Source organism: Pleurotus ostreatus, assembly GCF_014466165.1.
Source record: "Pleurotus ostreatus strain PC9 chromosome Unknown scaffold_3, whole genome shotgun sequence".
Lineage (NCBI taxonomy): Eukaryota > Fungi > Basidiomycota > Agaricomycetes > Agaricales > Pleurotaceae > Pleurotus > Pleurotus ostreatus.
Window position 1 is genome coordinate 1,130,587 of NW_023503158.1, and position 18,511 is coordinate 1,149,097.

The following is an 18,511-nucleotide window of genomic DNA, read 5'->3' on the forward strand; positions in this document are numbered from 1 at the left end:
TCAACGCACACTCATCCCGCCTTCGACTTCGACTTCCTCTTTCCTTTCGCAATCCTCTTCTCCTCCTCATTCGTTTGTGCCGGCTTCGGTCCTCCCATTGGTATCGATGCTGATGTTTGCGCAATCGCCGTGTAGGCCTTCCCGACTGGCAAAGGAAACGCCACTTCCGGCTTGTGCTTAGCCCAGTAGAACTTCAACCTTGTGAGGAGAACCTCTATTGTGCCGCGAAACCTCCAGTGGGAACTCAGGCAACCTTCGAACCATCGTTCCGTTGCGCCGTAAACATAGGCAATAATCCAATCCAACGAATGTGGGACGGCCCCTGGCCGAGCGACCATGGCCATGATCATTGACCGATAGTAACTCTGCCGCTCCCATGGCACGATCTCCCCAGGCGTGATGTGGGGCTGTAACCACTTGGGCATCCTTGCACACGACCACAACGGCGCCCAACGTGCATGCTCCCACCCGGTGAGTCCCACAATAACATCTGGTTCTGTCCACGTTGCCCCACCCTCACCGCTACTGTAGGTGATCAGGGGGCCGCTGAAATCTACAATAAACCGCGACATCTGCATGTCGCTATGAAAAATTCCAAATTGCGGGCTTTGCAGTACTTTTCGAGCCATCTCGTAGGCTTCTTTGGAAAGCGTGTTGGGTAAATAAAAACCTCCGATGTGGAAAGGGATGAGGCGGGCCAGCCGCTTCCAAGTTTCACGGATCCTTGCAACGTCTTCGTCCGACAGCGGTGGTTCGTCCGGATGATTCGACTTTCGCGCGGCTTGGTTAGTCTCCGGCAATGCGAAAACACGGTCGACGCGACTGGAGAGTGCGCGAAGGTACTCCTCGATGGAGCCGACAGCTGACTGCGGAGGCAAAGTAGCTAATGGGCCCTGATCGAATGCGGGAGCAAGAAGTAACTCGCGATTCCCAGCAATAGCCGACGTGTTCATACCACCGGTACTTGAACCTTGTAGCTCGGTGTTCATGATGTCGGATCGATAATTGAACATGGCCAGGAGGAACTCGGTGACCTTCGCTACTATCCGAAGGCGGCGGTGACCAGGTAAAGTGTGCCAGACTTCGTCCAGAGGGTGCCCAGCAATCTGCAGATGGGAATACATGTTACTGGTACCCAAGGCACAGCAGTACGGGTCGACATACCTTTTGGAGAAGCACCACCTCTGCGCCTATAGGGTTTGGCAAGAAATCCTTGAACCCATAAACCTGCGGAATAACCAATTGCAACTGAGATCGGAGGCGAATGGTACGCATTGTGGCGGTCATGCCAATCTTGCTTCAGAGTCAGTCCGTAGAGTGGTGTATGATATTGGGAGGCGTACCAGTGCTTGTGTTGTCATTCCAGGTCGGCCTATAGGGAAGTGGGCCATCATTGTCCGGGGGCCCAGAGGCAGAGATTCTGGATCAAATTCAATCATTATCATCTATACGGTGGGAGTTGGCCATCCTATATTGTATCAAGTACAAAAATCGGAGACGAGGAGAACGTACCTCATCGCCACCCCAGTTGATATTCCTGCAACTGAGAATTCGGGGTTGAACGTCGGTATTTGACTGCTTGGTCCCTCCTATGGCATTTCGGGAGCGGTGCTCAGCCGCTACCGTCTCAATAGCAAACTGCTTGAGGGCATCAATGTTGAAGTTGGGGTAAAAGGCGGACATGCTTATTCAACCTATCGTGATGCGCGTTCGGTTCATTTATAGTCCACCTACGAGGAAAAAGAAGACAGAAAGAATAGAGCGAGGGCTCTTGTGCCCCGAATTAAGGCCATGTCGATGAAGCGTGTTCATTTGTGATCAGAAACAAAAGGAGGGAGGGGCAGTCAGCGCACGTCGGGCTCTGAGACGAAATCCCTGATTTCCATCAAAAAAACTCACAAACATGTATAGCCCGCAAGTCGCCTTACTTCCACGCACGAGTTTTCCCAACCCAGATGGGGGGAATTCCCAAACAGCAAGTGAAATCATAGCTTACCTTTAATCCCTTCGGCAATTATAAATTAGGCGTACCTTGTACTTCATTCATCATGTTATGTTGTGGGCCCTGGCTTGAGAAGGCTACATAAGCTCTGAGAAGTTTTGCACAATCCATAAATAATACGGCCCCCGTCATTCCCCTGCCTCCATACAAATACGGCGGTTAGTTACGGCAGATTTCGAGTGTTGTGGCCGCTGGCCAGCCCGACGGTCTGAGGCTACCATAGTTTTAATCGTACTTGCCTAACTTGGAAGTATCGGGCGCTATGGATGCTAAATCAGGGACTAGAATCACACCGTCACTGCTTCGCGCCGCAGTTACATACACGCAGCTCTTGACTGAGACCTGACCATCTGAGACACCATGAACCGCATATTTGGGTCGTCAGCAAGCAAGAAACCGAAACCTTCGCTACAAGATGCCATCGCTTCGGTGAGATTCGTTACAAGGCCACGCGTACAGTACTAACCCCTCGCAGACAGATGCGAGGACTGCGTCCATTGAAGTCAAAATTAGGAAGCTCGACGGCGAACTGGCACGGTATAAAGAGCAAATGAGCAAATTGCGTAATGGACCAGGCAAGGTGTCCGCGACATCTATATTTTGATGATCGGTATCTCATATAATCGGTGGTACTCAGGAGGCCATCCAGACCCGGGCCCTCAGAACACTGAAGCAGAAGCGCATGTATGAATCGCAAATTGCTCAGCTCACGCAGCAATCTTTCAACATGGAATCTGCAGCCCTTGCTACCGAAAATCTCCGCAATACAATGGCCACAGTTGATGCCATGACCCAGGCCAACAAAGAAATAAGAAAGCAATATGGCAAGATCGACATTGATAAGATTGAGGTCAGCACGGATTTACAAAAATGATGTCTGTTTGCTTGCTAATGTACGCTCATTTGCAGAGTATTCACTATGACATGGAAGACCTACTGGAACAAGCAAACGAGATACAAGAGTCACTCGGAAGATCATATGCTGTCCCAGACGAAATCGATGAAGCTGACCTCGAGGCCGGTAGGTTTCATTGTCTTTCGATGTCAGAGAAATGGATGCTGATGTATAAACAGAGCTGGATGCGCTTCAATTTGAGGAGGAAGAGGAGGGCACGTCATATCTTGCCGATCTCAATAAGGTACCGGACTTCGTGGACGAACCACCCGTCGAGCTTTCCGAGGTCAGTTCTGAAGGATCTCGCACCTCTTCCACACCGTGCCTACTGTTGACTATTTTTACAAGACTCCGGCGCAACACGAAGCGATCAAGACGACAGGTTGAATTTTTCTTTGTATAGCCGTGCATAGAAAGCTGGCGTAAATCCCGCAACGTTACCTCTGTATATTATACATCTTGGCCCTTGAGCTTCTCTATGGCAATGTCAATAACGGAAATGGTTACTTTAATCTCCGTGTTGCTAGATGAGCAACAGCCTGATAAAAAACGGGAAAATACTACGGTGGAACGCGGTTCACCCATACCGCCTGCCATCGGCATCTTCCGCGAACCAGTCATCCAACCGCCTGGATTCCTCTGCCGTAGCGGTGTTCACGATCGTCGACTTACTCTGTGAGTCTGCACATTCGTAGAAAGTCAGTGGGCCGCAGCATGTCACAACGGAACAGAAGACGTACATGCTTCAAAGGCTTCGACACCGTTTTCTCGACCGATACCACTTTCCTTCATCCCACCCCTAGAAAGTTCGAGATTGATTACATGTTACTACTAGCCTAATCCGCTGGCCATTTGAAAAAATATTTACGTACCATGGTGAGCTTGGGTCATTACGGTGATGAGTATTCACCCAACACAAACCCGATTGGATCTCAGCAGCTACTCGGTGAGCCTTGGACAAAGCCGAAGTCCATATTCCAGCTCCGAGTCCATATTTCGACGCGTTCGCTAGTCGGATGCCTTCATGCTCGTGCTGGATAATGGCAGGCATTAATATCGCCACCCCCTTTACAGAGAGTCGCTTGCCGCACCTCGAACCGTTTCACTACGGCCACTGGGCCAAATATTTCCTCCTGCCAAAGCAAGTCTTCGATGTCTATATCCGTGATGATGGTTGGAGGGAAGAATGCGCCTTTGGAGAAATCGTGACCATCAAGCGGTGAGGCACCAGACATGCGCGTGCCACCGGTTACAATCGACCCACTAGCCTTCCTTGCGATCATCGATTCAATACGGCCAAGGTGCCGCTCGGAAATAACTGTCCCCATTGTCGACTTTGGATTCAGGGCTAATAGAAGGTTTAGTGGCGTATTGAATAGGGTGGGTGGTACGACGCACGGTTGCCCATTCGCTCTCTGATAGACTCGGCTTTGCGCACAAATTTGGATAAGAACTCTTCGTATATACCGGATTGGATAATCAGCCTCGTTCCAGAAACGCATGTCTGGCCAGAAGCCACAAACGCTGCGAAAGCGGCCCCGTTGACCGCTGACTCAAGGTCGGCATCATCGAATACGATGATTGGCGCCTGGCGTGGGGGAATGACTTTAGGTAGGTAACAATCATAGTGGCCAACGAATCACTGGCCTTGCCACCTAGTTCGGCGGTGAACGCTGCTAGGTTCGCGCCCACTATAGCACCCAAGTCTTTCCCTGTCTGGGTTCCTGCCTAAGTGAAAGAGCGATTACACTGCCGAAGCAATACTACATGCAGACAACAAACCGTAATGTCGACCTTGCGGATCAGAGGATTATTGACGATATCCTTTCCTGTCGTGTGGCCAGGCCCTGAGATGACGGAGAGTACGCCAGGGGGAACTGACAGACGTTTAAGGGTATGTAAACACCATGTGCCATTCGCGTTTTTGAGGCGGTGATTACGTACCGCCAGCTTCTTCAGCCATCTCGGCGAACTCGAGAACCGTCACAGGTGCTAGCTGGTTGTATGTGAGATAGGCTTCCGCCGATGGAAGTGGTTGCAATCCAGACCTCCGAGGGTTTGACGATCACACTGTTCCCTGCAGCTAACGCAGGGGCAATTTTCTTGACGGCGATGAGAAGTGGGTGGTTGAATGGCTATTATAGACATGAATGGAAGACGTGACGGCGCAGACAAAAAAGGCGAGGCGTACTGTAATTTGGGCTACGACACCAAGCGGAACGCGTTGCACGTAGTTTAATAGTTTACCTTGCGTGGGAGCGACATACCCCGATGTTGTGCGGAGCAAGGCTGCATAATAATCTCTGCCGGGAAAATACGAGACAGTCAATAAATGGTTCCAATGAGGATGACATGCGGACCTACAGCCATTCAGGTAGACGTCCCAACTGCGCCGTCATTTCTCTTATAGTTCTCCCTGTTTGGAGTGTCTCCTTCTGCGCTACATCCAATATCCTATCTTCGAGTATCCGGGCAAGACGGGTTAGCACTTTGGCGCGGGAAATTGATGGGGCTCTGGACCATATGCCGGAGTCAAAGGCCTCTTGTGCACCTTGAACAGCTAGCGATAGGTCTTTTCCAGTCACCGAAGCGACACTGAACAGCAAATGTCAGTGAAGCCGCATCCTGTGACGGTGGCGTTGGCACTCACGAACAGAGCACTTGGCCGTTCGCAGGATTTTTGATGTCCAACCTATCATGGGAGTATTGTCAGCTATCAATAATCGGCTCATGTGTCTTGCTCGCCTTTCCGATGTGCCGCTGTGACTTTGGCCGCTGTGATTGTGCTGTAGGGCCGAACTATATGGCCCATAAAAGGGTCGTATATTATGCAGCCATGTCTGAATTACAAGGCGCGTTTCAAGTATTCACCAATTCACGTAGCAATCCAGTTCTGCTTACCTTCTGCACACGAATCATTCCTGGAAGTGCTTATCGATGGGCGCTTCTTCGCTTCCCGCGCTTAGGCCGACGTGCCCACGGTCTTAGAGCTGTAAGTTAGTGGGTCCGGATGTGTCGTGTCTTAGAGGATCGCAAAAGGGAGCCATATATATGTTATAACAGCTTTCAACCAGATTTCAAATGTATTTCATTATCGCACGTTAGGACCCTTGGTAGCATGTGGCGCCGCGCTTCCGCGCGAGATCACGAGACCGCGTTGATCACGTGATCCAAAGTCGTTGTGGCTGTTGACTGTTTTTGGTCCCCTGGCTCTTGCGATCTCCCTTTCCTTCTCTCCACCACCATCCCCCCGTTTCTCCCGCCATGCCAGTCGCCGTGCGACGCTCGAGTCGCTCTGTCCCTGCGAAACCTGTTGCGAAACCAGCGACCGAGCCCAAGGCTCCTGCGAAACCCAAAAGTCAGCCAACGAAGAAACGGGCTGCTTCACCTGCAAGGGCAGAATCGCCTGCTCCCAAGCGCAGCAGGACAACTGCGGCAGATAGCAAGAAGACTGAGCAGCCTCCTCCCACGAAGAAGCCTACATCTAAGCAGCCCACCAAAGCTGCTGCGAAACCCGCTACGAAACCTGTCACGAAACCCGCCACTGTTAGGAAGCCAGTGACGAAGCCTTCTCCTGCTCCTGAGAAGCGTGCAGCTGCTCCTGTACCACAGCAGAAGCCATACTTTAATCCCCTTCCAGTAGCTCCCCCCAAACAGCGTCCTGGCCTTACCCTATGGGCATGGGGTGCCGGCAACTTTGGACAGTTTGGGATGGGTCCCGATGTCCTTGGCGAGCTGGACAAACCGCGCAAGAACCCTTGGGTCGAGCAGAAGATCCAATCAGGTGAATTTGGTGAGGAAGGTGCTGGACTTGAGACAATCGCTGCGGGTGGTATGCATACTATCTTTGTAGATGAGAAGGGAACTGTAAGTAGAGCCCTTACAGTACATCTCTACTATGCTCAACAATCCTTGCATTGTAGGTTTGGACATGCGGGGTCAATGATGATGCTGCACTCGGTCGGGTCACTACGGACGTTCCCGATCCCGAGAATCCTGGCTCTTTCTTGAGCGTAGATGATCTAACAAGTATCCCCCACCCCCTACAATCTCTAGTCGACGAAAAATTCCGCGCGGTAAAAATTGCGGCAGGAGATAGCATTTCTGCTGCTGTGAGCACGGAGGGCGAACTGCGTGTCTGGGGAACTTTCCGTGTAAGCATATTTTCTCTGCAATGCTGGCTTACGTTAAATCCATCTTCAGGCCAATGAAGGCTCTCTCGGATTCTCCAGTGGGCATAAACATCAGTACTCGCCCGTGCCTCTTCTCGAACTCCCTCACAAACCCGGCGACTCAGAAAAAGTCTCATCGATAGCCTCCGGCAGCAATCATCTCCTTGTGCTCACTACACACGGCAACATATACACGTGGGGCGCGGGGGAACAATCACAATTGGGTCGCAAGCTCATCGAGCGACGCAAAATCCATGGAACCGTACCAGAAAAAGTCACACTTGGAACCCGGAGCCGCAAAGCTGTTGTTATCGGTGCCGGGAACTACCATTCATTTGCTGTGGATGACCAAGGAGACGTGTGGGGTTGGGGACTCAACACCATGGGACAAACTGGAACCGGGTATGATAGCCCATCGGACGATGAAGTCAAACTACCCACGAAGGTGATCGGTCTCAGCAAAGACCAGCTCAAGGGCGAGACAATTGTGCAAATTGCCGGCGGCGAACACCACACACTCTTCCTCACCTCTGGTGGGAAAGTGTACGCGTGTGGTCGCTCGAATTGCAGTCAACTTGGCCTCGAGGACGATGACGAGGCTCTCGAAGACCGGCCATACCCCGATTTCGTGCCTACGCCTGTGCAGGTGACCTTCCCTGATGACAATGATCCCATCAGGAATATCTCAGCTGGGTCGCATAACAGCATGGCTGTTTCGGAGGGTGGCGCACTATATGTTTGGGGGCAAGGTACACAAGGAGAACTTGGTGTAGCTGACGAAGAAGTTAAGACCCCCAGAGTTATCGTCCGCCGCGAAGGCGGCTCGTGGGCCGCGGTTCAGGTCGCCTGCGGCGGTCAGCACACGCTGGGTCTTTTCCGCAGCAAGAAATAATAATTTAAGTAACGTCAGTTTTATCGTGAACATTTTATTTCATTCCCTCTCGTCGTGCATAATTTTCGTCGTACATGTATTTCCTGCATCAACAACCATCACGCATAGCATATATCCTCGTTATCCTTTACATGTTAAAGACATTGCTTGGTATATCCAAATCACATTGAGTTACCGTGGACGTCAAGTCAATGATATGTCGCTGCGAGCCTGCCAACAATGTATTTCTCGGTATTGATAGGTGGATACTTGGCTTGTCCGTTTACACCGGCGCAGTTGGGGAGGCAAGCTACTTCGGTGCTGAAATTGGGGTTGCAGAAGAAGGCGATGGATTGGCGAGCCGGGGTGATGGTCTCAGTCTCGCTGATCTTTTTGGCAGGAGGCGCAACAACGCGATGCAGAGTCGAACGGAGGACATCGTTACTCCAGCGGGAGAGCAGGTCTCCGACGTTGATGACAATAGTATCAGGCTATATATAGTTCAGCATGGTAGTCGACGTTCAGCGACATGGCGAACGGTACGTACAATGGGAGGCGCGGCATGGAAGACTTGGTTATGCGGGTTTTGTACTTCCAGTCCCCCAACCTATGTTCGAGTTATAAAAGTCAATGATGCTTCTTCGCGTGGATTGACTGGCCAGTACTCACCGAATCTTGGAAGAGAAGTGTCACGGTACCATAATCTATCTCTGAGTGAGAATTGGTAACTGAGGGTTTCCGGGGAGTGTGCATACCACTGTGAGCCCCTGCTCTGGCTTGTCCCTCTTTGACAAGGACAGATCGCGTAACTGGCGGGTACGAGAGCAGGCGCAAATTGTGACATTGGTCAGAAACTTTGGCGTCGAAATAAGACTCCTCGAGGTCAAGTCCAAGCGCTATAGACCTCATCACTAGCACGTGTAGGTCATGACACGTCTTAACACACAATATCAGCTATAATGGACATGATGTCGTTAGAAAGGAAACCTACTTGATAGAAATCGAGCATCGTGCGTTTGAATTGCGGAGCATCTGACTCTTGGGGCCATTGATTCTTCCAGGTAGAGTCCCAATCTCTGCCAATTTCCATAGACTCTTTAAAGTCGGGTGCTTTGGCTCGAAGTTGGGCGATTTCGTCCGCGTCAGCGGACTGGGTAACGCGTTCACGACCCACGGCTACGTAGCCACGGTTTGAGCGAGGGTCCTCCCAAGCCAGTTTGGACTACGATATTGTGAATAACCCACATAATGAACATATCTAGACCGTGCTAACCTTAGCTTCCATTGGCATTTTGAAGAAACCAGCACTCTGTCAATACGTTCAAAACCTCTTGAATATCTCGGCCAGGGCAAGAACGTAGATGAAGTTTACCTTAGCAAATACATCTTGGATCGTAGCTGCGACCCAGGTTCAACACGCGTAGAGACTCTGTAGAGGCGAAACACACCAGTTGGAATGCCATGACCAGCCAAGTAGATGAACCCGCTCTCCTTGAATGCAGTCACAATCTCGTCTGCTGTAGCCTTCTTTTCTGGCAGTGATTTCGCCGTTCGGAATTTTGCAAAGTCAATCACTGGTATACGGAAGCCTTCTGCTCCCTGAACTGAATCAGTTCGCGTCCAGGAGGTGATATGGTATCGTGAGACCCACTGTCGCGATCGTCGCCAACCCATAGCGCGAACCACTGCTCAGGGCCCGCAAGGACTTCCGGCTGAAAGCACTGCTACGAAGCGACGTTAAAGATGGAAGCAACATCGCGGGGGAAGTTCAACACAATCTTAGGGGCTTGCGGTATTATTTATGCAGATCAATCTACGCCAAGATAAGGCCATGCGGTGACTGTCTGATACCAGATGGATTTGATCACACTGCAAATATGTGCCATTAGTTTTACCAGGCCGTGTTTTCGAGACCATGAATATGAGATTGTTGAAATGATCTTCCATAATTTATAAAACTAAACTCGTAATACATGGTGCAGAAATCGATAAACGGTGTCTGTGGCGTGGATTAACCTGCTCGATTGTAAGGAATGGAGCCTGGGGAACGCAGGCGGCGGAACAGCGCCATCAAGGTCTTGCCGCCTTCTGAGCCCCACCTACGTAAGACCATTAATTCTGGCAGGAAGAATGAAGTATTAATATACGTACTCTCCCCCAGCTACTTCAGCGCAGCATTTCTCGAACTCCTCTGAAACGGAGACTTCATCCCATTTCTCGACAACATAGTCCTATCCATTATGATGATGAGCCTGTATCAACATGAAGAGCCAAATATCCGGCCTACCTCAACCAACGTATGCAGGTCTTCCCAGATGCTAGTCGCAAGCAGGAGCGCGAAGCTCGATTGAGGAGTAATGGTCGACATCATATGTTCTAAAGAGAGTGAAACCAAGGCCGGCATTGAATACCGGTGGGCAAGCTGGTACATTGACAGGGCCGAAGCAGGTGCTGGGGACGGAGTCGGATGTGGATGTGGATCAGGACTCGAGTGGTTGCGTTGCGAACGAGGAGATATAGGATAATGGGCACCAGGGGGGTAAGTAGAAGTCGGGGAAGAAATGGGAATTGGCACTGTCTTTGGACGCATGCTGGATGAAGAAATGCCTAGACCGTGGGTGGTGGGTGTGGAGGTCGTAGTGGGCCCCGTGCGTCTGGGCGTCGAGGTGGAAGTACTGGTTGACTGCCTATTGGAGGGGTTGGTGCTTGTACTAGCCTTACTGGTGGGGATGTTGCGGGTGCTCGCCGAATTGCTACCGCCCGATGCAGATGGTTGCAAAGATTTTGGTAGGTTAGGATTTCCTTCGTCGTTAGACCTAAGGCTCCCACCACTGGCAATACTTCGAGTATCGCCCGTTATGCTATCTTCGCTGTCGATGGCCTTGCTAAACGTCTTCCAATCCCATTCGTCGCCGCGAAGATTGACCCATTTTGAATTCCACCCAGCAGCGATCCCTTCTACAGCTGCTCTGGGGTCATCCCGTTCCTTGAACAAGACCCAGTTGGCATAACAATACTTCAACAGCCAATAAATCGACTCGAAGTCAGCCTCTTCGACGACGATGGTGTATATTTTCCGTTCCCCTGGTGTGGTCGTTTGGGCCTCAAGGAATGAAGACCCCAGCATGGTGGCGAAGTGCTCAGAGCGTCGAACAAGAATATCAGAGTGCGCATAGATGCAGCGTTTGCGAGCGGTTGTTTGATATATGTGGCTGGACGCGGATTGAGACAGACCGGAAGCAGTGTCGGAAGCCTCTGGCGACGCTATCAGTTCGGGGTCCATTTTCTCTAGACAGATAAATCGGACATCTCCGGTGTCTGAGGAACAGTTGAGTGAACGTTCAACAGGCGAGCAGTAGCGTACATACTGGCATTATCCAAGGATGCCTCCAGACCATCCAAGAGGTCGCGAGGCACGTAGTAGGCTGAAGGGTGCTGAGGGAAGAACGGTCCAACAGGACTGTGAAGCTGTATACACATGACCAGTGAATCCGTCTCTCTGATCCTATCGTTCTCCAGCAGAGCAGACAACGGAGGTAGTGAACACTCTAGAAAGGAAAGGTTCAGCTTATGCCACTGCAATAGCCATACAGGACAAGACTGACCCCAAACTTCACTCTCTTGACGGAAATTCCAGTCGTTGTGCCAAATCTGCCAAACCCAGTCAGGACGCGAACCGCGTTCACCTGACCTATCATCCTGGCATTTAATGGCGACCATTATCGACGCGGGTATCTCATAATCGGCTTGTAAAAAATCCACCATAGCCGTGATATACAGCGACAATGTGAGGGGGCTGTCCCGACCTTGACCTTGTGTTGAGCTTGAATCACTCTCGATGTGAGTCCTAGCTGAACACATGGGCATCGGTGCTGAATTGAGAAGGCACTCAACAAACTGAACGTACCAACTTCGAGTTTGAATTTGTCGTCTCCCAACACTGGAGACTCCCTCAGGATTTCGAAATTGTCTTCAGTAAGGGCAGTAGTCGGCTCTGAGTCGTCTTGGACTGTCTCGGGAGTTTCTACCCATTCTTTCAGTCTGGTAACATCACGAATGGTCCATTCGAAGCCCTGTCGAACGCTCATCAGTGTGCCATTCCGCGTGTTGCAACAAGCGCGACACGCACCGTGAACGTCCACTGTCTGTGGGACTCTGCCCCTGTTCTCGTATTAGAGTTGCGATTCCACTGGTTTGACGAAGACGCGGAATGGCGGTACAGCTGGTTCGTCGACATCGCTGTTGGAGTCGACGAAACAGAATTGGAAAGCCTGCTAGCGTCCCAGGAACCTGATGCTCGTTGCCCAGACAGCGAACCACTGTTCGAGTGCACCGAAGGGGGTCTGCTCTGGTTGTACCTCGTCCACGGCCACGCTGGTCTTGAGAAAACAGGTGTCCGTCCCGGCGAACTGGACAAAGGCGAAGAGATGCGCAGGTGTTCACGTTCAGCTGCCATCGTGTCACGGTAGTTCACGTAAAAGGCTAGCGGGCTCTTTATGTCCTCAAAGTCGTCTCCGTTGCGTGTATTTGGCGTCAAGAATAAGGAATTTGCAGTCGCCGCCCTCAATCATTTATTTCTACAGTTTCCAAGCAGATCGCGCTCAGCAACCTAATAAAGGTGTGATGCGTCTAATTTTAGTAATTGATGATACTATGCTACTGATACAACTTCAATATGTCTCCCAGAAAATGTCCTTCAGCACTTGGCGCATCACTGCAGAGGTCAGTTCAGAGGGTGCACATTATTGAGATTTCTCGATACGCACGCGTCCAGTGATGGAAACCCTGGTCTTCTTGCCATTTGCCAAGCGGGTTATGTGCATCGGTCAAGATCAAGCTCGCCGAGAGCCTCTCGTTCTCCGCAGCTTCACCCTTGACAACGTTCAAGTTAAGTTCTCTCGTAGGGAGGGCGCGAAGAATGTGCTGGCGTAGAGGGGACCCAAGATAATCAGAATGTCGCGAGTTACGGAAGGTCAAGGGCGCCTTCGATGAAGTGCAAAAGAAGACCTAACACAAGGTTAGAGGTACGACCAAAAAATAGTCCATGATGATACATACGACATTGATAAACTCGGCTTCATATCTTTCCACGGGAATGGGCTCCATAGAGTCATGGAATGCCCGACATTGTCCAAATACCTTCTCCAACGTCAGAGTAATAGCTCTGGACGCGTTGGATTTGGGCTGGCCCGCGAAATTCTGTTTCGAAGCAGCATGAGTCTTAGTACAGGTACATACGTTCGACATTTGACACTTACCACCACCAAAATACCATCCTCATGCATGATCGCCTTGAGACCTTGCCAAAACTCTACTGTGAAAATATGCTGGGGCACACCCCCTCCAGAGAAGCAGTCGTGGACCACAAAGTCGAAGAGCTCCGGTTCCTGAGCTGTTGCTAGTTCGGCCTGTCGCTTTGAAACCCAACCTCGAGCGTCTTCGAGGAATACCTTGCCCTCTCCAGGATCAGGTAAACCAAAGTATGTGCGCGCGGCATCATAGACGGCTGGGTCAATCTCGACGATGGTCGTAGAGATGCCATGTCGGTTGAACGCAGTGGCCGAAATACCTGTTCCAAGCCCACTAGCTCTTTGTCAGTCATTGCCGAATCTCAGAATGCTATCAGCTGAGACATACATAATCAAGGCGTTGTTGAGATCGCCTTTCTTGGCCTTCGCGGTGCTATTAACCATGCGCACGGCTTCTTGTAGAACGAAAGTTGAATAGATTGAATCTCCTAGCATGGTGCCAAACGCGTCTTCGAGCGGTGGTGTATCGTCTATAACGCCGATCTTCGCGCCCATCCACACCCCTCCCAGGATAGAATGGTCGGCGCGAAGCCAGCGAACGGAATGCATCTCTTCGTCGGGTTCGCCATTGAATTTTGGGGGAGGAAGGGCCTCGCCAACGGATATAAGGCCGGTAACGGACTGCACTGATGAGTGAATAACGAGAGGGAAGTCGGGGTGAAGGTAGGGCTGTTTGAGAGGATGGGGAAGAACAGGGGATTTCAGGATGGGGTACACGCCAGCAAAGAGTGCACCCAATACTCCGAGGACGAGGAAGTGCTTTGGTCCAATGGTGTCAGAACCCTTGCTGGCGGACTGTTTGTTCCATTGAACTACGAGGCCAAGTGTGCACGCAAGCCAAGCAAGGGATAGGAACTATAAGGTGGTCAGAAACCGAGGTCAAAAGAGTAGGGTATCACGCACTATGTGGCTATCGGCAATCGAGTCTATGAATGGCACTTTGGCAATCTGTGCTTGAAGAAATCCAGAGGCTGCAAGGCTGCATATGATGGCTGAAACCGGCCGACTCGAACTTTCATCAAAGCTTTGGGCAACCTACAACATCTCCAACTGTAAGCTCGATTCTGGATGAAGATATGTGCACTACTCACCCCGATGTGCGAAGCAACAATTGTCGACAAATACGCCACTGGAGCAAGCGTCAGAAGATGCGTTGCCGCTGGACCTAACACCGGGTTTCCCTTCCTTGCTGTCCATACTGCGACGTGGTAGGTCGCTTTCGGGGCGATAGCAAGTATGACCGACAGAAGGAAAAGCAAGCGATTCTTGCCCAATTTCACCGGCACGAGCGCTGCTAGTGCCACGGAGGCGATAAAAGCCCTCTTCAAGAGATATTTCGTAGGAACGGATGCATAGATGGGAAGCAGTGTCCTCTCGTAGGCAAATAGGTAGAGCGCTACCGGGACAACTGAGAGCAAAAGCTCTACGGCGCCCACTACCAGCGAGGGCTCGTCGTTGCCTGCTTTCGCTTTCGCGGGGGCTGGCGGCGAGGGTTTTTTGGATTTGGCCTGAGCCTTGGACATGGAGGTTAGGTTACAAGATATGGAGGTGGCCGTTCAAGCACATGCATAAGTAGTCGCGGCGTTTCGTGTTCTCATCCATTCCGGCATTGCATCAACGGACGCGAAGGCGACCACGTCACGCGTCAAAGATAAAATACCATGATATTTCCGCGCTGGCACTAACTAGCAGACAAATTTCGCAATCTACATGGCTTCGGGGCAATTATACTCGTATCTTCTCTGCGAGTTGGTCCAACAGTGTGACCAGACGGTTCACCTCATACTCCGCGAGCGTTGCGTTTTTCTCAAAGGTGAGAGCTTCCGTCAGGCCGGGAAGTGTCGTAGCTCCATAGCCTGTTATCGAGCCAGTCGTGAACGTGTACCATGACGATTGGTGATAGGTTTACTCACCTAGCCACTTCCCTGGCGCTACAGCGAGATGCTTGTACCATTCACGGTCCTTGATACCCTCCTCCGATAGGAAGCCACGCTCGAACGCGGACAGCTTTTTATTAACGGTATACACTCGTTTAGCCGCCGCCCGCAGTTCACGAAGCGGGTTCTTGCGGAGGAAATGAGGACAAACCGAGTGTCCACTGTGTCTGGCCAAACCCAAGAGGACGTTATCGGGAAGTTGCTCCTCCTCGGTAACAGTATCGGTGTCAGTAGCATCGCGGGAGGGACACTTGAATCCAAATCTCCCCACAATACGACATATCACCCGTCGGACTGTTCTTCTTGACCTCCACTTCATCACCACCTTGAGCCACTTCACAAATTCGCGCTGTGCGGCGTGCTTCTCCAAGTCGAGGCCGACACTAGTTATCCTCAACTTATGGATAGACGACCTGAGGGGAGATACATCGAGGTCGATGGACAAAGATGCGGCGATATCTACCACCCTGCAAAAAATGAGGTCTATGAGAATGATTTGTAGAGATAAATGGACCTACCCGTCAAGATAGCGATCGAGCTCCTCGACGTAGTGCGTGGTGTTGAACGGAAGAACTAGGGAGCTCGACAACCTTAGAGCCTGTAAGCCCAGGTGTTTCGAGACGGCCACCTAGAAACGGCATTAACATATTGCTCCACGTTTATACGTATAACTCTGCTAACATGGCGGAAGAAACCTGGGTCTCCGTAGAGTTCCTGCCATCTCTCTGAGTCAAAGACGGAATGATAATGGTATACCGGGTCATGGAGAGTAGAACTGAACCCGCCGTTGCCACAGGGGATCTGTGGTCATGGAATAAGTCCCACCACTGTTATAGACTGAAGCCAACGTACCCCAATCCATTGAAGAAACACAGTGTAATCGCTACCAGACCCCAACGGGTTGACGCCAATTGGCGCGGTCGAAGTGATCTCTCCTTCGCGGATATCATTGGAAACAGCTCCCGAACTCGCATTCAAACCGAATAGCTTCCCGGAATCGGATGTAGCACTCCACAGAGACCGCCCGGCTTCAGTCGGGTGAGGAAGCTCCTCAGCTGTCTGTCTGATAAGATGTGCGAGTGAAGGTGAACCAGATACAGAGAATCGCGACCCAGAAACAGAAGAGTCTGGAATTATTATGGTTAGGGAGATTCAAGGCGTGTATCACGGTATTGATGATCATACCAAGGTTTAGATAGGCGACAACGTTCTCGCCTAACCAACTCGCAAAATCCTCGCCGTATTCAGTGGAGCCAATTAAGCCGTACTATCAGGTTATACATGTCAGCCTTGAAACGTGTGAAGAGATATCGCAATTACCTCTTCTGCGTCCCAACTTGCGATAACGATAGTCCGCAGAGGCTTCCAGCCCCTTCGTAGTAGCTCACCAAACCCTCGGATGACTTCGTGGACAGACGCTGTTCCACTACTGGGGTCCGTCGCGCCCATGACCTAATACCTGTAAACTAACTTGCAGAGAAAGATCAATGACGATCGTCTTACCCAAGCTACAATAACCTTGAGATCAGGCAATATCTATGTGAAGAAATAACACACTTACCGTCCCTGTGGTTCCCCAGCATGACGATTTCATTAGGAATGAAGCCCGGAATCACGCCCATAGTGTTCCATATGGGAGTCACCTTCTTGTCCACTAAAGTCAATTCAGTTCAATGACTTTGTAGGACTATAACCAAAGTTTCGCCATAGGACGCACCTTTGTTGACGAGTTTCACGTCCATACCCTCCCAACTTCCCCCCTTATCAAGATTTTCTTTCAAAACTTTCGCATTTGCCCAAGAAATTGGCAAGCTCGGGATCTTGGGGATGTTGGAACCTTCTGTTCTTGTGCTGTTTTCGTACGAGGGATAACCAGGCGTGGTCGGATCTCCTGGGTATATAGACAAATATTGAACTGAACCCCGCTGAACGGAGGTTACACTTCTGGCTGGGCCGTGAGGATATCTATGGGTCAAATGATAGATCAGACACCAGAAGATGTGCATGTAGTTGGCAACCTACGCTTTATATCCATTTTCTTCGGTAACCGTACCATCGTCGCGAGGATCTGAGTAGATAACCACGCCCGCGGCCCCAAGTTCTTGCGCGCCTTTAACCTATAAGGTCGAAGTTAGTTAGTCGAAGAAATGGAGCCCTTATAATGAGGTACCTTCAGGCCTCGAAATATGCCCCCATACCGACATATGACTATAGAACCCGTAAGGTTGACACCTACGGTGTGCAGGGGTTAGCATGCCTCTAACAGGACTGCTGCCATGGTGTTAGTACCTTGGTTGACTAGTTCATTGTAGTCCTAATTTCTTGTCAGCTCATTCTGTGCATGTACGCGCCGTTGTATTTACCTCCTGCGTGCCGTAGTTGGCATAAACAAGCTGTCCTACGGCCGTGCCCTCGGGACTCAGACCATGGAAGGTAGGTACAGCATCAGCATACAAATGTGCCTCAGGATCCGTCGCGTCCGCCTCTTCCACCAAGTCAGCTTTCCACACGATTGTCCCATTCTTCGCGACGACGACGAGCTCCCTCTCCAACGGTGTGTTCATCACCGGATAATACGTATCAATCCATGCCGCTGGTTTCTTCAGCTTCGTGATCGACTCCGTTGCGTGACGAGATGCCTCAGAACCCGCAGAGAACAAGGGTTCTGGGGTAGGTGGCGCGATCCCGAGTTCTCGCTGGAGGACTGCAAGGAAGTCTTTCGCCGTCTGTAAATCCTGAGGTGCACCAGCCAAGTGGGGTTTCGTAGCGAAAAGCCGGGAGGCTATGATAGCACTGGCCTCATTTGGGACTGATCTACTCTCGCGGTTACCAGTAAGGTTTCTACCACGGAAAAGCTAGTACGGCAGCAGCAGGCTCACAGGAACACCTTCTCCGCTTCACGTCCAAAAAGCAAATGTCGGCGAGGTGGATGTCCACCCAGTCTTGCGCTGCCGACGTTCCAGAGACTGACTGCGGTGTATGAGGTGTAAGTTATGACCACCAACGCCGCTAGAGCTTTCCATCCAGACGCGAATCGTGTCGTGCCACGGCACGCGTTCCGAGGTTCGTCTTGGTTAACGAGGAGACCTTTAGCAAGTTGCTGCTTTTCTTCATCCATCGCTCGTCGTCGACTGAGAAGAAAGAACCCTGTGTGAGAACAGTCAGCGACGCGCCATATGTCATGTAAGTAGCAAAGTCGTCTATTTTGGAAAGGTAAGTACACACTGCGGATCGTCTAAAGGGGCAATACAAGTACAAGTACACACAACATCGTCCATTGCGTTAAGACTCTAATATCAATATCTATACGTATAACTCATAGCTC

At 51.0% G+C, this 18,511-nt stretch overlaps 8 protein-coding genes across 8 annotated transcripts; 2 read left to right on the forward strand and 6 right to left on the reverse strand.

Annotated features, from left to right (window-relative positions):
• Positions 1-11: 11 nt before the first annotated feature.
• PC9H_004848 (uncharacterized protein) lies at positions 12-1,683 on the reverse strand (the record flags this gene model as incomplete). The annotated part of the gene is made up of 4 exons (XM_036774429.1): positions 12-1,106; positions 1,165-1,293; positions 1,344-1,445; positions 1,513-1,683. The coding sequence occupies 4 exons, from the start codon at positions 1,681-1,683 to the stop codon at positions 12-14; spliced, it is 1,497 nt and encodes a 498-aa protein (XP_036632931.1).
• Positions 1,684-2,362: 679 nt separating this feature from the next.
• On the forward strand, positions 2,363-3,284 carry PC9H_004849 (uncharacterized protein; the record flags this gene model as incomplete). The annotated part of the gene is made up of 6 exons (XM_036774430.1): positions 2,363-2,431; positions 2,478-2,582; positions 2,640-2,852; positions 2,912-3,023; positions 3,077-3,183; positions 3,246-3,284. The coding sequence occupies 6 exons, from the start codon at positions 2,363-2,365 to the stop codon at positions 3,282-3,284; spliced, it is 645 nt and encodes a 214-aa protein (XP_036632932.1).
• A 63-nt stretch (positions 3,285-3,347) lies between these two features.
• Positions 3,348-5,596, reverse strand: PC9H_004850 (uncharacterized protein; the record flags this gene model as incomplete). Its single annotated transcript, XM_036774431.1, has 13 exons — positions 3,348-3,420; positions 3,485-3,578; positions 3,638-3,696; positions 3,770-3,930; positions 3,989-4,245; positions 4,296-4,485; positions 4,545-4,625; positions 4,680-4,774; positions 4,842-4,893; positions 4,946-5,032; positions 5,089-5,200; positions 5,262-5,492; positions 5,544-5,596. 13 exons carry the CDS (start codon positions 5,594-5,596, stop codon positions 3,348-3,350), a joined length of 1,545 nt encoding a protein of 514 aa, XP_036632933.1.
• Positions 5,597-6,161: 565 nt separating this feature from the next.
• On the forward strand, positions 6,162-7,961 carry PC9H_004851 (uncharacterized protein; the record flags this gene model as incomplete). Its single annotated transcript, XM_036774432.1, has 3 exons — positions 6,162-6,764; positions 6,821-7,051; positions 7,101-7,961. The coding sequence occupies 3 exons, from the start codon at positions 6,162-6,164 to the stop codon at positions 7,959-7,961; spliced, it is 1,695 nt and encodes a 564-aa protein (XP_036632934.1).
• A 188-nt stretch (positions 7,962-8,149) lies between these two features.
• Positions 8,150-9,696, reverse strand: PC9H_004852 (uncharacterized protein; the record flags this gene model as incomplete). Its single annotated transcript, XM_036774433.1, has 9 exons — positions 8,150-8,431; positions 8,488-8,547; positions 8,610-8,650; positions 8,696-8,876; positions 8,932-9,162; positions 9,214-9,249; positions 9,313-9,338; positions 9,389-9,539; positions 9,592-9,696. The coding sequence occupies 9 exons, from the start codon at positions 9,694-9,696 to the stop codon at positions 8,150-8,152; spliced, it is 1,113 nt and encodes a 370-aa protein (XP_036632935.1).
• A 255-nt stretch (positions 9,697-9,951) lies between these two features.
• Positions 9,952-12,396, reverse strand: PC9H_004853 (uncharacterized protein; the record flags this gene model as incomplete). Its single annotated transcript, XM_036774434.1, has 7 exons — positions 9,952-10,039; positions 10,092-10,171; positions 10,228-11,258; positions 11,309-11,488; positions 11,546-11,791; positions 11,848-12,013; positions 12,070-12,396. 7 exons carry the CDS (start codon positions 12,394-12,396, stop codon positions 9,952-9,954), a joined length of 2,118 nt encoding a protein of 705 aa, XP_036632936.1.
• Positions 12,397-12,610: 214 nt separating this feature from the next.
• Positions 12,611-14,772, reverse strand: PC9H_004854 (uncharacterized protein; the record flags this gene model as incomplete). The annotated part of the gene is made up of 7 exons (XM_036774435.1): positions 12,611-12,654; positions 12,707-12,947; positions 12,999-13,139; positions 13,199-13,523; positions 13,578-14,104; positions 14,153-14,284; positions 14,341-14,772. The coding sequence occupies 7 exons, from the start codon at positions 14,770-14,772 to the stop codon at positions 12,611-12,613; spliced, it is 1,842 nt and encodes a 613-aa protein (XP_036632937.1).
• Positions 14,773-14,974: 202 nt separating this feature from the next.
• PC9H_004855 (uncharacterized protein) lies at positions 14,975-18,304 on the reverse strand (the record flags this gene model as incomplete). The annotated part of the gene is made up of 15 exons (XM_036774436.1): positions 14,975-15,105; positions 15,163-15,653; positions 15,705-15,814; positions 15,868-15,987; positions 16,039-16,313; positions 16,372-16,453; positions 16,507-16,638; positions 16,690-16,722; positions 16,773-16,840; positions 16,904-17,151; positions 17,209-17,303; positions 17,357-17,418; positions 17,476-17,500; positions 17,550-18,000; positions 18,066-18,304. The coding sequence occupies 15 exons, from the start codon at positions 18,302-18,304 to the stop codon at positions 14,975-14,977; spliced, it is 2,562 nt and encodes an 853-aa protein (XP_036632938.1).
• Between the last annotated feature and the right edge of the window lie 207 nt (positions 18,305-18,511).